The sequence below is a fragment of the Triticum aestivum genome, chromosome 3A (assembly GCF_018294505.1).
Source record: "Triticum aestivum cultivar Chinese Spring chromosome 3A, IWGSC CS RefSeq v2.1, whole genome shotgun sequence".
NCBI classification, from domain to species: domain Eukaryota; kingdom Viridiplantae; phylum Streptophyta; class Magnoliopsida; order Poales; family Poaceae; genus Triticum; species Triticum aestivum.
The window spans coordinates 176,836,770-176,850,626 of NC_057800.1; the positions used below are offsets into that span (position 1 = coordinate 176,836,770).

The 13,857-nt window shown below is 41.9% G+C and overlaps 2 protein-coding genes across 4 annotated transcripts; one reads left to right on the top strand and one right to left on the bottom strand.

Moving 5' to 3' along the window:
- Window positions 1–875: 875 nt before the first annotated feature.
- Window positions 876–5,689, bottom strand: LOC123060868 (uncharacterized). Of its 2 annotated transcripts, none has more exons than XM_044483733.1 (12): window positions 5,404–5,689; window positions 4,255–4,435; window positions 4,115–4,177; window positions 3,910–4,012; window positions 3,606–3,710; window positions 3,456–3,529; window positions 3,248–3,377; window positions 3,026–3,098; window positions 2,059–2,250; window positions 1,583–1,703; window positions 1,280–1,504; window positions 876–1,183 (listed from the first exon to the last, which is right to left on the bottom strand). In XM_044483733.1, exons 1-12 carry the CDS (start codon window positions 5,475–5,477, stop codon window positions 1,103–1,105), a joined length of 1,422 nt encoding a protein of 473 aa, XP_044339668.1. In that variant the 5' UTR covers window positions 5,478–5,689; the 3' UTR covers window positions 876–1,102. The 2 variants fall into 2 exon arrangements, with proteins under 2 accessions (XP_044339668.1, XP_044339667.1); XM_044483732.1 differs by having other exon boundaries at window positions 1,574–1,703.
- Window positions 5,690–5,923: 234 nt separating this feature from the next.
- LOC123058199 (tRNA(His) guanylyltransferase 1) lies at window positions 5,924–11,660 on the top strand. Of its 2 annotated transcripts, none has more exons than XM_044481000.1 (15): window positions 5,924–6,234; window positions 6,609–6,753; window positions 7,117–7,248; window positions 7,423–7,467; window positions 7,589–7,758; window positions 8,381–8,466; window positions 8,549–8,656; window positions 9,025–9,154; window positions 9,298–9,397; window positions 9,494–9,625; window positions 9,930–9,974; window positions 10,055–10,224; window positions 10,508–10,593; window positions 10,683–10,790; window positions 11,315–11,660. In XM_044481000.1, the coding sequence occupies exons 2-15, from the start codon at window positions 6,647–6,649 to the stop codon at window positions 11,420–11,422; spliced, it is 1,527 nt and encodes a 508-aa protein (XP_044336935.1). In that variant the 5' UTR covers window positions 5,924–6,234; window positions 6,609–6,646; the 3' UTR covers window positions 11,423–11,660. The 2 variants fall into 2 exon arrangements, with proteins under 2 accessions (XP_044336935.1, XP_044336937.1); XM_044481002.1 differs by having other exon boundaries at window positions 6,615–6,753.
- Window positions 11,661–13,857: the final 2,197 nt, after the last annotated feature.

Consider the following 13,857-nt stretch of genomic DNA (forward strand, 5'->3'; position numbering starts at 1 on the left):
GATGCTGCCGGCTCAACCCCGGTCCCCTCCCCGGGCAACTGAGCATCTGGGCGAGACCCGTTCGACCCCTCTCGTGTCGGCTCATCGGTCTGTGGCCCATTGGCTCCCGCCACCAACGAGGTCCGCTACTGCTAGTGGGCGAGTCAATAATGCAGCGCGTAGCGAGCGAGCAGCAGGAGGGCATGGCGACGCACACCTGGCTGCCCGCCCACCGGAACCCATGTGCACCAGCAGGCGACTCCAAAAACAATGTTCGGAATCTGGCCAGTTCGGCGTAAGTAGCGTGCCAGATCCAACCGGCATATGCAGCTGCGTTCATCAGGTGTCAGCTGATACCTTGATGGAGCAACTCCCGCCCGGCGACGATCGCGGCGGCCGGCTCGCTGTCTTCATTTTTCTTCTGCCCGATGAGCATCCATAGTAGTAGAATGCAAGGGGGTATCAGATGAGTCACTTGGTTCCCATTAAAACGATGCGATGTGCAAGCCGACAGCCACGTCTCCACAGTATCAACTAGGCTGGTTAGAAGGTAGAAATATGACTAGCAAATCTACATACAGCCTGTTTGGTAAATACTTGGGTAAAGAATGGGAGTTTGCACAAGGGTGTTTATGAAGGGATTAGACATGGGAAGTAGATTTTTACTCCCATTTCCTTGTTTGGCATATGATGGGAATTGGCATGGGATAGAACTCTGCTCACGAATTAACAAGGTACCCCCTGGGAAGAAATTGGTGGGAATTGGCTTTCTCAACTCCCAGTCCCCTTCCCACTTAAACTCCCATTTCCTCTAATTAAACAGTGGATTTTTAATCTTCTTACCCCTCAACTCCCATTTCCCGTCTCTAATTCCCCTGAACCAAACACGCTGATAATGTATATTCAGTACAAGTCTATGCTGCAAAAAGTTCATCAAGTGGCGTTGAGACTTGAGAGTGCTGGGGACTACGCTATACATGGGCTGCGAATACTACTGTCAGCCACCCATCAGGTACCCAAAAAATGAGCCTACAATTCACCCTAGACATACTACTTGTGCCAGTAAATCAGGGCGTAGGTTCCGTGCTCTCCAGCAGCAGGCATTTCAGTAGGTTGGTTCAAATCACTTGGCAGGAATGCTACCACTGCCAGCAGGCCTTTTCAGCATTGCACCTTGCAGGAGATACGACGCCTTGTTTCGGACCTGCACCCAACAAACAATATGCTCATGAGCAATATATAGGAAAGGAAAAAAAGGATGCATCAGCTCAAACAAAGCAAAAAAGGCAGGCTTTGGCACCTTCGAAGCGTAGAACCTCCAGTCCGTGCATCCTATCTGGGTCGAGCAGTTCCGTAGAAAATTACGCCAAGCGTCGATTATTGCGGTCTTGTTTCTGAACGCGTCGCTAGAGAAGAGCAGGTTGTCCACCAAAACTATGTGCATGTAGAGCACAAAGAAATTGCATTCTTTCTCCTTCACATTTATCGATGTGACCGACTTCAGGATCCTTTCAACATTCGCCACCTAAATATGCAGGATATGCAGTCAGCGCCACTAGCCACAAGGCGATTCATACAGAGAACACATGCTCACCATGCTTACTTTAAGGCCGAAGCTATTTTTGAGCAACTGAAGGGCCAGCTCGCTCCTTAGGAATTTGCTATGGTCGTTGGTTCCGGTAATGCAGTCAACAAGCCTTAAACAATTAAGATCCATGTTGACCCTACAATGTTATGAAACCGAATTCAGAGAGGCAAACACCCTAAGTGGAAAAACCATGGGACCGACTCGAGGAAGCTTCTTTAATTAACACAATAAATACAATTAGCTGATAATGTACAGGCAACATAACTGCCTTTACATGCCATGGATGCAAGAAATTAGCACAAATGGAGCAAACGAGATTCATTGATGATACACAGTACTTGTCAAGAAGCAGTCATTGCTAGCGAGTGTGAAACTTATCTATTCAGGACCCAGTTTAAGTACTCCAGCATTTCTCTGATTGGACATGTATATTATGGTCAAAACAATACTATGGGCTACAAATTTATAATAGGCATCACTGAATCTTTTACCTCTTAGAAATTGACTCAGCAACCATCAGACAGCTACTTTCCCATTCACTCGTATTGAAGTACGAGATGAGTGAATTCAGGCAATCTCCCAAAATAAGCAGCAGCCCTTCAAGTCGACGGTCCAAAAAGAGGGAAATAACAATAACAAGGACATCTTGCGCTTCCGAAGGTGAGAAGATAGAATGCATTTTTCTGTAAATAAAAAATAGACCATTAAAACATAAAGGATGATATCACTATTTCAAATATTTGCTAACATCACAGTGTTTCAAAATTCTCCAAGGATTAAATGAACTATAACAAACGCCAGTTTAGAAGAAATAAATCACTGTTATACATTATGGAACAGTACACCTATACATGTTATCATGACTACAATAGTGACAATTGATAAATTCCCCTCAAGGCAGAGATTTTCATCATACTGGGAATTGGAAGTGTTGAAGTGATATGTGGATTGTCTAGCCCTTTCCATTAGTTCGGACTTTTGGTTGTGTTGGCCAGTGCATGAAGCTTAACATGGTATCGGAGCTAAGGTCTTGAGTTCAAATCCTGGCTTCCACAATTTATCTAAAAATTGCTGCTGCCCCCCTTTATGTCCACGTATAGGCCTCTTGAGCCATACCTCTGAGTCCACCCACGTTGTTGACTTTCCAAGCACACGTGAGAGGGGTGTTGAAGTGTATATGTGCATTATCTAGCCCTTTCCATTAGTTCAGACTTTTGGTTGCGTTGGCTAGTGCATGAAGCTTAACAGAAAAAAAATACAACACAGGCAAAAATAAAATAAATAGATACATTATCCTAGACATTCTGTTGCAAAACTATGCCGTGAAAATCTTGAATTTCATAGGCAAATGGAATGTTATAGTGAATAGCTTTACATAGGCAGTTTCATCTTAGGTTTTGTATAAGTGAATCACAAGCAAAAAACAGCTATACTCTGTGTATCAGACAATCCAGTTACCTAATTTTGCAGCAAGCAGATACAACTCTTAACCATGCAGTGATGTTTTGAGGTGGACCACCATCTGAAGTGTCTGGCCATGAATGAAAAAATAGTTAAGAAATGGAGATGGAATTTCCAGAATGTTCACCATCACAAGTATGAAATTAAAGACTCAAAAACATGTGTTGTGCATAAGTGATAACTGATTAAGAAAGGAAGAAAATTATGTATGGAACCAACCTGCAACCGCAATTTCAGAGGTGCAAGTTTTAGTGCAAGGAGCATCATGTAGGTATCCATAGTTGAGTATAGCACCCATAAGAATAGAGTAGCTTGGGAAGTATCCAAAGTTTACCAATGGTTTATCATCCTGTAATCAATCTGAAATTATGTACAGAAGCCAAAGGCAGAACACAAAAACACAAAAGAAAACTGATTATGCAGTTACCTCATTTAGGGAAAGGAGACTATCCCAAAATTCAGATGCAGAATCTTGCAACTTCTTATTGGATGAGTACAGCACTGGTGGCTAATGGTGGTAAGCATACAAGGCAATCTAAAAGAACAATTTTGAACTGAGCTAAGCATAGATCCTTACACTTGGTTAGCACCCATGATGCTATAGAGTCTTCAACAGAACCATATAGGAGTACCAACTTCAAAAGCCATCCATTGATCAGCATGCCTTCTAAAAAGCCCTCTCCTACATAAATAACATTAAGAAGTTGCTTACATTATCTGCAAGAGGAAAAACCAAAACCTGAAAGCAAACATAACTAGATACAAAAAAGAACAGTCATGGTGGCACAATGAGAAACAGAAGGGTTAAATCAAACACAAGCAAAGCAATAGTGTCCACACTTAGTCAAATAAGAGAATTAAGCGCGCATAACAAAACTAACCTCGTTCAATTTCTAGATCAAAACCTAACTGCTTATCTCCACAGAATGATTGCAAAAGTTGGCAATTTTCAACTCCCGTGCCATTAAGACCTGAGGGTGATTTCTGCAAGTACAGTTCATGAAGATACTTTAGTAGTAGAAACTAGAAAAATAAAAACAGAACCTAGCATTGAAGATAAACTGAACAAATTTAGGGCCATTTGACCTGACAGCCGAAAACTTGCTGGCCCCATTGGGGTACATCCTCTCCAGGATCCATCGCTTTCGCCTTCAAGTAAAGTAAGCTATATATTAAAAAAAAAACGGGTGCGATCTAGAAGGACATATGGTTTGTTTGACAATTACCTTCTCCTCACACTCCTCCACAAATTTGCAGAAGTCAATCTCCTTCCTGACCTGCTTGTCTTCATCATCTGAATTGTCTCCTTTGGGGCGACCCTTAGACTTAGCAGCAGAAGCTTTGAGCTCATCCTTACCGGAATTAAAGTAATCTTCTACGAGATCATCCAGCTCAATAACCTTCTTCCTGCAATGGACACTGACTTTGATCAATAATAGCTAAATTGCTAGAATGGCCGTATCATTGATAGGTTAAACCCGAATTGCATACCACAGGGCCAGATGACTCCGGTGGTAAAATTTCACCAAGCATTCTCCCAGATAAAGACACATTAAACTTAAACAAGCTTTTGCTCTGTCATTTACACCACAAAATAGTTGGGCACTGGATTTGTTCACAATACGTCCAATTTGCCTTTTATCAAGCTTATTAGTTCATCATTTCTTCCCCGTGACTAGAGATTTTCCTCTGATTTTACAGGTTGCTGCCTCTAATGCGAGTGCTACTAAAAAGCAGTGTGACCGGTCGATCATCCGATACTGATTTATTTGTTCACAAGACATCTGATTTTCATTTTCTCAAGCTTAGTCCATCGTTTGCTTCTACTGGTGATTTTAGGGTTTAACAATTTTATTAGAGGCTGATGCTATCAAATTAGAATTTCCATGTAATGTGAGTGCTACTGAAAAGCGGCGTGACCAGTCGATCATCTGGTACTGATTTATTTGTACACAAGACATCTGATTTTCATTTTCTCAAGCTTAGTCCATCGTTTCCTTTTCTGTGGCTAGAGATTTTCCCACCACTACTAGTTGCTTCGATGATCCAGGCTGCTGCCTCTGATGCTACTGCTACTGGTGCCACCCTCCTAACACCGCGACAGATGGGTCAATCAACACCAACATACTCAATCATGGAAATTCTCATTTGATAGCATCAGCCTCTAATAAAAGTGTTAAACCCTAAAATCACCCAGTAGAAGGAAACGCCCGCGGCAACAAGATAATCCACGCCCCTAGTGCTGAAAACCTCAGCAAGTGCGCCATGTTCATACGAAATCAAATCTAATCGAACCACGCCATCCACGCCGCCGAAACCTACCGGCGGAAATTGAAAACGAGACCGGAATGGATTCGAAGGGGGGAGGAAAGTACCTCTTGGCGGGGCGGCGGACGGTGAGGAGGGGGTCGTTATCCCCCTCGAAGTCGAGGGGATCGTCAATCTTCATCCCACCGGGACCAGGGCGAGCAGCGGCCTCTCTCCCTCGCACGCTCGTGTCTCCCGCGGGATGGATTTGGGGGAGATGGGTCTGCGTTGCCGCCCTCCCAAACCTTCTTTGTCTGCGAACGAGGTGCCGTCCGTGGCTGCTCCCTCTCTCTCTCCGCTTTGTCTGCGAAGCTGCAACAGACCAGCATGGGCACCTGCAACGGAGGCCCAGCCCACGGCCCAGCTAGACTGCGACCTGATGAGTAGGTCCTCCTCTGTTTCTGAGATTCAGATAAAAAAGGGAGATTTGATGATAACCCCCCCAGTTCATGTCACTTTGATCATAACCCCCCCTTTGTGTCACTGACATGTGGGACCAGACCCCACATGTCAGTGACACAAAGGGGGGGTTATGATCAAAGTGACATGAACTGGGGGGGTTATCATCAATTATTCCGATAAAAAAGACTGCTGCAAGTTCAGATAGTAGGTCCTCCCGACATCGCCGACCACCGCCGCCGGCCTCCCCGCTTTCTTCGGCTGCCAGCGTGAAGGCGCGCGCCTCGCCCGTCGCGGCTCCTCTCCGGTGGTTGCCAGCGTTCCCCGCCCTCCCGCAGCAGCTATAGAGTTCCTGCCCCAGCCTCCTCTCTCTCTGAATCGATCCAAGACCACCGGTCAGTGACCGGCACGGACACCGACTCCAGACTCCAGATTCGAAGCGCTCTAGACCGGCCGCCGGCCGCCGGCCTCCACTGCCCCGGCAAGGTTGACACGGTTAGGTACGTCTGCATGCCAAGTTGCAATGCCCTGTTCTTTTTTCATGCGTCCGCACGACAACTGTAATGTATAACCAATAACGGAGCAACGGAAATTCAATGCTCAGCGTTCAAACAGAAAGAGCAAAAGCATGGCAATCTGATTCCTAGCGTCAATTCGCCGATGTCCCCGTGTTTACTCTTAACTTCCTGTATGTATCGGTAGGGTGGGTGTTTGACAGGAGTAATATCAACTTTACTAGTACAATCCCACTTTCACAATGTCACCAGGGCACTTAGCTAGTTTATGATAGCAAGTGTACAAAAACTGGCAACCCAATGCAGATTTCACTCAAGTTCAAAAATCTATACCGCCACTTTACTATGATTTTCTGTAGGTGCAACTCCAAGAACACGTTTCTTGTAGCGTCAGGTGATGGCAAACAGCGAGTATGAGTATGTGAAGAGGGAGTTCGAGTTCGACCGCCGCCTCCCGGCCTCCAACTGGATCGTTGTCCGCATCGATGGCTGCCATTTCCACCGGTATAATTCATCTCTTCCCCCTAAAAGGGTAATAGGAAACCAGTTTATATGTACGTTTCTTAATTTTATTCCACAACCCTGTTAACTGATTGCTGCTTTCTATAATAGACTGGTTGCTCTCATTTTACTTTGCTCACTTCCTAGCTGTACACTGATATGGTCACTAGGTTAAGCAACTGCATCGACCATCTTGTCATCTTAATTCTTGCTCTAGTTCATGCACCGATATCTTTTGCTTGAGTTTTTTGTGATGATAAACATATGGGAAACATGCATATGGGGATCACTCTTGCTCCAGATTAGAAATATTTATCTTTGTTGTTTTTTCCAGTTGTCCACTAATTTCAGTTTTCTTTTTGTTAGATTCTCGAAGATACATGCCTTTGAGAAACCAAATGATGAGAATGCTTTAAGATTGATGAATGCTTGTGCCACCTCTATGCTTGAGAAGTTCCCTGATATAGTGTTTGCTTATGGTGTTAGCGATGAGTACAGGTATAACATTTTTTGAAGTTAGACTTACAAAATTGTATGAAATTTATATGCAAATACCATTGTGAATGCAGACTCTTTTTTTAATTGTGCAGGTCCCGTTCTTCCTATTTGAAAGAGTTCTGTTCATTCTTTGGATAATAATCTATGTGTGTTATCTTTCTGTTTGCTTTGCAGTTTTGTTTTCAGAGAGGAAACAGAATTCTATCAAAGGCGAGAAAGGTACCTACCTTATTTGATCTGTTCATTCCTTCACTATTAGGATACTGCCATGCCCAGAACGGTTTGAACTATTCTATTATAAAATCTCATCATGTTATTGACTCTCTACCAATACGTGCAGCAAAATTCTGTCTTTATGTGTTTCTTACTTCACATCTTTGTACGGGATGAAGTGGAAAGATTTCTTTCCTAATAAAGATTTGAGGGAGCCTCCCTATTTTGATGGGCGAGTTGTATGCTATCCAAATATGAAAACCATTCATGATTATTTGGCATGGAGGCAAGTGGACTGTAAGCTTCTTAAACTACAGTCGACATTTTTCCAGTACAAATAATCATATTCTTATGTTGTGCAATTATGTGTGTTGATGTTCTCTACAATAAAATCATGTTTCCACTCAAAAACAATAAAATCATGTCATGTATGTTATTAACCAAAAGTTCTCGAAACTACGAAGCTTCAGCAACATTAACTAAACATAGGAATATGGTGTATGTATGTGTCACTTCAGTGAGATTTCTATGTCCGGTTTTGCTTCGCTACTTAAGTGCTCCCATTTAAATGCACATGCAAGCCATCCACATGATTTAGCAACCCTTTCACTTTCTTCCACTTCCCAGTTCCCACCACATGCAAGCCCTCATGAAGCACATACAAGCCCTCCGCGTCATCAATTTTTATTTTTTACTTTTTTTCAGCAACAAATAATTGAACTTGAATGCCACAAGTCAATATAGGCAATATAACATGCATCCACCCTCTATTTACCTCTAGGTTTGCTACCATTCATATGGCAAAAATCTCATATATTCTAATTACATTCTATAAATTTCCGCAGCAACGCGTGGGGTGTTATCTAGTTTTAATTAATGGGTGAAGATTAACATATTTAATGTTATGCGTGCCTTTCAGGTCATATAAATAATCATTATAATACATGCTTCTGGATGTTGGTGAAGTCTGGAAAAACTGAAAAAGAGGCACAACAAACATTGAAGGTCATCTAAATTATCTAGGGTTAGAGGTGTCTTTTTGTAGCATTTGTATAAATCGTCTCTTTAACCGTCTATTTTCTTGTAGGGAACATTTTCTAAGGACAAGAATGAGTTGCTTTCTCAACAGTTCCAAGTCAACTATGAGGATGAACCGGCTATGTTCCGGAAAGGATCAAGTGTTTATCGAGATAAGGTAACACTGTCAGGCATTCAAAAGTTCATTATTATTGATGTTCGTGCTCATTCTCAGTGAAGTACTTACATCGCACAAAACATTATTTGCATGATACATCAAATGGCGATGATAGCTTCTAGTCATATTTTGCGCCAGAGATATTCATGCATTTCTGATTTCTCTTCTGGTTTTATTTTGCATATAAACATTTTGCTGTACGTTAGTTTGCTTGGATAATTGAAGCACCTTAGTTGCCATTTAATGCCATTTCCTTGTCTGATATTGATCAAAGGTTATGATGACCAATCAAGTGTGCAGACCGTATACTGCATTTCTTTTGTGGGTCTGATTGTTGACTAATGTTAGGGTTCTACATGTTTCTGTAGGTAGAAACAAAGGTGAAAACAGATGACTACGGGAATCCCATAAAAAGAATCCGGCTGGCAATTACAGTGTCAAATTTAGATATCATAGGACCTGAGTTTTGGGAAAAACATCAATACATTCTTCAAGAAGGTTAGTTGAATCATTCTAGTTATAGGTATGCTTCCAGTCCAGCTCCTGCCAACTTTTGTTTTAGCTGGACTGGAAGTTTACCTAAAGCTCCTGTCAACTTTGGATATATACATCATTAGTCTAATTGTGTGTCGGGGAAAAAGGGAAATATAGATACGAGTATGTGAAGAAGTTCGACGACATCCACAGGCTTCCATGTTGTAATTGGATCGTTGTTCGTATCAGCGCCTGCCAATTTGACCAGTGAGGACCCTACTTTCATATTTAAATACATGCGGCAATACATCTAGATACTTATGTTGTCTTACTTACAAGGAGAATTCAATTTCTTTTCCCTAGATTCTCGCTGATCCATTCATTTGACAAGCCAAATGATGAGACTGCTTTAAGTTTGATGAACGCTTCTGCTTCTTTGATGATGGAGCAATTCCCTGGTATTATCTTTGGTTATGGTTTTAGCAACGAGTACAGGTATGATATGCCCGTGCAACATATCTGTTTTTGTATGGAGAGAACTTTGAAAAATACAAAGAAAACAAGGATATATTTTTCCACATAGCACAATTTTTCCTCCTCCTATCAGCAGAAGTGAATTGAATTGAATACATTGGCAATATAAGTATCATGTTAAAACTGTAAGCAAAGTGAACCATCCAACAAAAGCTTAGATATGATGCATTCAATTTAGACAGGTGTTTTTTGGTTTGTTTGATGGCAAACCTGAAAATTTGTTGCAAATGATCATTTTAATTAATTTATTTATTTATTGTTGCAGCTTTGTGTTCCAGGAGAACACTGAATTGTACCAGAGAAATGAGAGGTAGTTATTAGTTTCAGAATTCCTGTAGTGTGCTTTTCAACTGGTCAAGTCTTCGATAAATTATGCAACTTCTTTTGCAGATTAATCCTTTCTTCATGTTCATCATGCTTCACTTCCTTTTACATGATGAAGTGGAAAGAATATTTCCCCAGTAAAGAATTAGTGCAGCCACCTAAGTTTGAAGCAGAAGTTCTCTGTTACCCAAAACCAAAGATCGTTTGTGATTATTTGTCCTGGAGGCAAGCAGAATGTGAGTTATTCCTCCTAACATAGCATATCTTTAACTAACTGAAAATGTCAATGAACTTGTCAATGACAGTTCAGCATGAAATATGTGAATTTATATGTTGTCTGCAGCAGTATGAATGCATTAAATTTGGTGCTTGTATAGCTCTATGCTGTGATGAATACTTATCAGTGTCCAAGTATCTTTTTCTTCAACGATATTCTGTTGCAGGGGGTTGACTCTTCTAGTAGTTAGAACGAACCATAAGAAGAAAATGAGCTGACTTGTTCTACACGCTAATTTGCAGGTCACAACAGGAACCAATACAATACATGCTTTTGGATGTTAGTGAAATCTGGAGAAGAGGAAAACAAAGCTAATGAGATACTAAAGGTCTTCTTTCATCATTTAAATATTTTTTCAATTATCCTAATTAATTCTTTAGTTATCTTTTGTCCCTAACTCTTTAATATTCTCTGAAGGGAACATTATCAAAGGATAAGAACGAGTTGCTTTTTCAGCGATTTCAAATGAACTACAACAATGAACCCGCTATGTTCCGAAAGGGTTCATGTACTTATCGTCAAAAGGTATCTTGTGCATCATTCATGAATAATTTTCACCAATAATGTTGTTTGTGCTGCAATTGTTATGAGGCAAACCAAAATGACAGTATAGTGATGCTTAAGAAGCAAGACTGACATCACATAAAGGATCAAAGTAATTTTTCGGTAACTATAACTGAAGAAATGTTCTGGCATTTCGGCCCTTATCCGCAGTTTGTTAAAAAAACAAGGCCATGTTGCCTGAAAAAGAACTGCATCTGAGATATGCATGGATACATTTTCCAACTGATACTGATCATGAGCAACTTCTTAAACCATTGCATCTGCATGAATAAAGTAATAGTAAAGCAATACTGTCCAACAGGCTAAAAATCACCCAAATTTATAAAGCATGCATGTCTTACTCTTAAGTGATTAGGTGGAAGTGCTGCCATCATATGAGGAGAATTTTTTTCCTTCTTTTTTTGGCGTGCTTTGGAGCAGAAGATGATTCTCAGATCACATCCGAGTTCCTTTCTTTGCTAACGGCTCGCTGCAAATGGCTGCAGGTGAAAGTGAGCGGAGACGTCGTGAGAGATGGGTGGGATGTGGCAGTGACCCACGTTGACATGAGGCCTGACTTCTGGAGAAAGCATATGTCTATTTTCGACAAATGATGATATGGATGTACTTATTCTAGGCCGATTTGTAGCTCTCATCATCCTCTGGAATTTTATCTAGAAACATCACGGTTTTGTAGATTGTGGTCTGAGGAATCAACGGGGGGAGAGAGTCCCCACCTTATCTACCGGTTTTATAAGCACTGTACTAGGTACCCTGAACACCTACATAACTAACTGTTTTATACTTACTCAAGCTTGACCCAAATGGTCAAAGGACTTGGCAGCAACCTTATCTACCGGTGCCCTGAAACGGTTACACCATAACTCGAAATCGGAACAAATGTTTGTAATTGTTAGCCGGCTGTCATGGTCTTCATTCCTAAATACGGCAGCATTTCTGGAGCCCCAGAGGACTTCTGGTCAGAAGCAGGGGTCTAGCCCAGGAGGAGCATCAGCTAGCCCGAGGTCTTGCAATCTTGGCGTCGTGGTGAGACCTAGCTGCAGCCACACATTTGAAGCTTTTGGCAGGTGATGAAGAGATGCGGCGTGTCTTCAGTTGGGCAAGAACATCGTGGACAGTTAGCATCAGTGCTGATTCAAGTGGAAGTATCCACGTACATACGTGTATGTCATACTATGTATACAGCATAGCGAGCGACTTGTTTGATCCCGAAAACCAAACATGGACCGTCTTTCTTTAGCCAAAACTTGTCAGCCCAGGAATGATAAGCGGCCATCGGTGGGTTGCAATGGTTGGCTAACCGAACAGCACGTAAATGGTCCTTGGCGTTCACCGAATTGCTTGGCCAGAACACACTTATATTCTGCAGGTTTCCTCCCAGCCCCAGTCAATGCCTGGAGCAACTAGTTAACGAGCGCTCCTTCGGGAGCCTCGCAACGATCAGCGCCACTTGGCGCGCTCTCAGCCATTCGCCACGTGTCGCGCTCTGGACGCTCCCTTTGAATTTTGTTTTTTTTTTATTTTTCCGCACGCGTTTTCGGCTTTTTAAACGGTTTTTTTCGGATTTTTTCGACGTTTTGGTTTTTCCCCGGTCTTTCTTAGCTTTTCGATCAAAAAAAATTCGAATTTTTTTCGAGAAAAAACGTGTTTTCTTTTTCTTTCTTTCGTGAAAGTCACGGTTTTTCTTCCATGAGAGGCACGGTTGTGTTTTAACGAGAGTCATGACCGTGCCTCTCGGAAACAAAAAAAACGCGTTTTCTGTTTTTTTCTTTCGCGAGAGTCACGGTTTTGCTTTCGCGAGAGTCACGGCCGTGCCTCTCCAAAAGGGAAAAACAAAACGCATTTTCTGTTTTTTTTTTCGTTCGTGAGAGTCATGGTTTTGCTTCCGCGAGAGGCACGGTTGTGCTTACGCGAAAGTTACGGCCGTGCCTCTCGGAAAGGGAAAAAAATACGCGTTTTTTGTTTTTTTTTCTTTCGCGAGAGTCATGGTTTTGCTTTCGCGAGAGGCACGGTTGTGCTTTCGCGAGAGTCACGGCCGTGCCTTTCGGAAACGGAAAAAAAACGCGTTTTCTGTTTTTTTTCCTTACACGAGATTCACGGTTTTGCTTCCACGAGAGGCACGGTTGTGATTTTGCGAGAGGCACGGGCGTGCCTCTTTCGGAAAGGAAAAAAAGCCGTGCTCCCGGTTCGGTTTTTTCGTCTGTTTTTTTCGTGAAAAAAAAAGTTCGTCAAAACCTATCAACATGGGATCTAGTTTTGAAGATCTCGACGTGAGGAATCCAATGGTGAAAACAGTTCAAGATTTAAACGCACGGTTTAAGAGATAAAACGTTTTGAATAAATGGATCTACGAAAGAAGGGAAAACTCCCGGGTTACGACAAGTGGCGCGCTGCATTGCGCCACTTGTCGCGACCTAAGAAAGTGAAGTGTTCTTTGCAACGAGTACTCCTTAATTAGTAATTTCGGGCAATGCCTCTCAACTCAATGCAAGACCCCAAGAGAATCTAGTGGCAGACCGCACCAAATGGCCAACAATTTTAAGCAAAGCCAACCGTAGGACGGACAGATGGATGGGACGTGGAGTTTCTATACCTGAGCTCATATGCTCCTGCCATGAACAGTAAAATAAATAAAATAGAAAAATATTTCAAAAAATTCTGAAAAAAAATTGTGGCATACTTTACGAAATGTTTGTTGTGCGTGCAAAATTTCATCACTAAATGACATTGGTGGAAGGCATGGTAAAAAAACAAAATCGATACTCTGTAAATGTTACTTTCAAACGCATTTTGGAGCTTTTTTTTTGTTTTTTTTGCCACGACTTTCATGAATGCGACTTCGTGATGAAATTTTGCATGCAGCACAAATATTTCTTAAAGTATGCCATAAATCTTTTTTGAATTTTTTTGAAATGCTTTTACATTTATTTAGTTTATTGTTCATCCCAGGAGCATATGAGCTCAGATGTAGAAAGGTACTTTCGGGATGGATGGATAATCAGTGCCACTAGAAAGCCACACGTATCAG

Excerpts from the sequence above, each read along its gene's own strand:
- LOC123060868 (XM_044483732.1), bottom strand. The coding sequence starts at position 5,477 with ATGAAGATTGACGATCCCCTCGACTTCGAGGGGGATAACGACCCCCTC. Across the intron at positions 1,704-2,058 it reads GCTGAGTCAATTTCTAAGAG|GGTCAACATGGATCTTAATT; the intron begins GTAAAAGATTCA and ends ATAACATTGTAG. Across the intron at positions 1,505-1,573 it reads TCGGCCTTAAAGTAAGCATG|GTGGCGAATGTTGAAAGGAT; the intron begins GTGAGCATGTGT and ends CTGCATATTTAG.
- LOC123058199 (XM_044481000.1), top strand. The coding sequence starts at position 6,647 with ATGGCAAACAGCGAGTATGAGTATGTGAAGAGGGAGTTCGAGTTCGAC. Across the intron at positions 7,759-8,380 it reads GGCATGGAGGCAAGTGGACT|GTCATATAAATAATCATTAT; the intron begins GTAAGCTTCTTA and ends CGTGCCTTTCAG. Across the intron at positions 9,398-9,493 it reads AGCGCCTGCCAATTTGACCA|ATTCTCGCTGATCCATTCAT; the intron begins GTGAGGACCCTA and ends TCTTTTCCCTAG.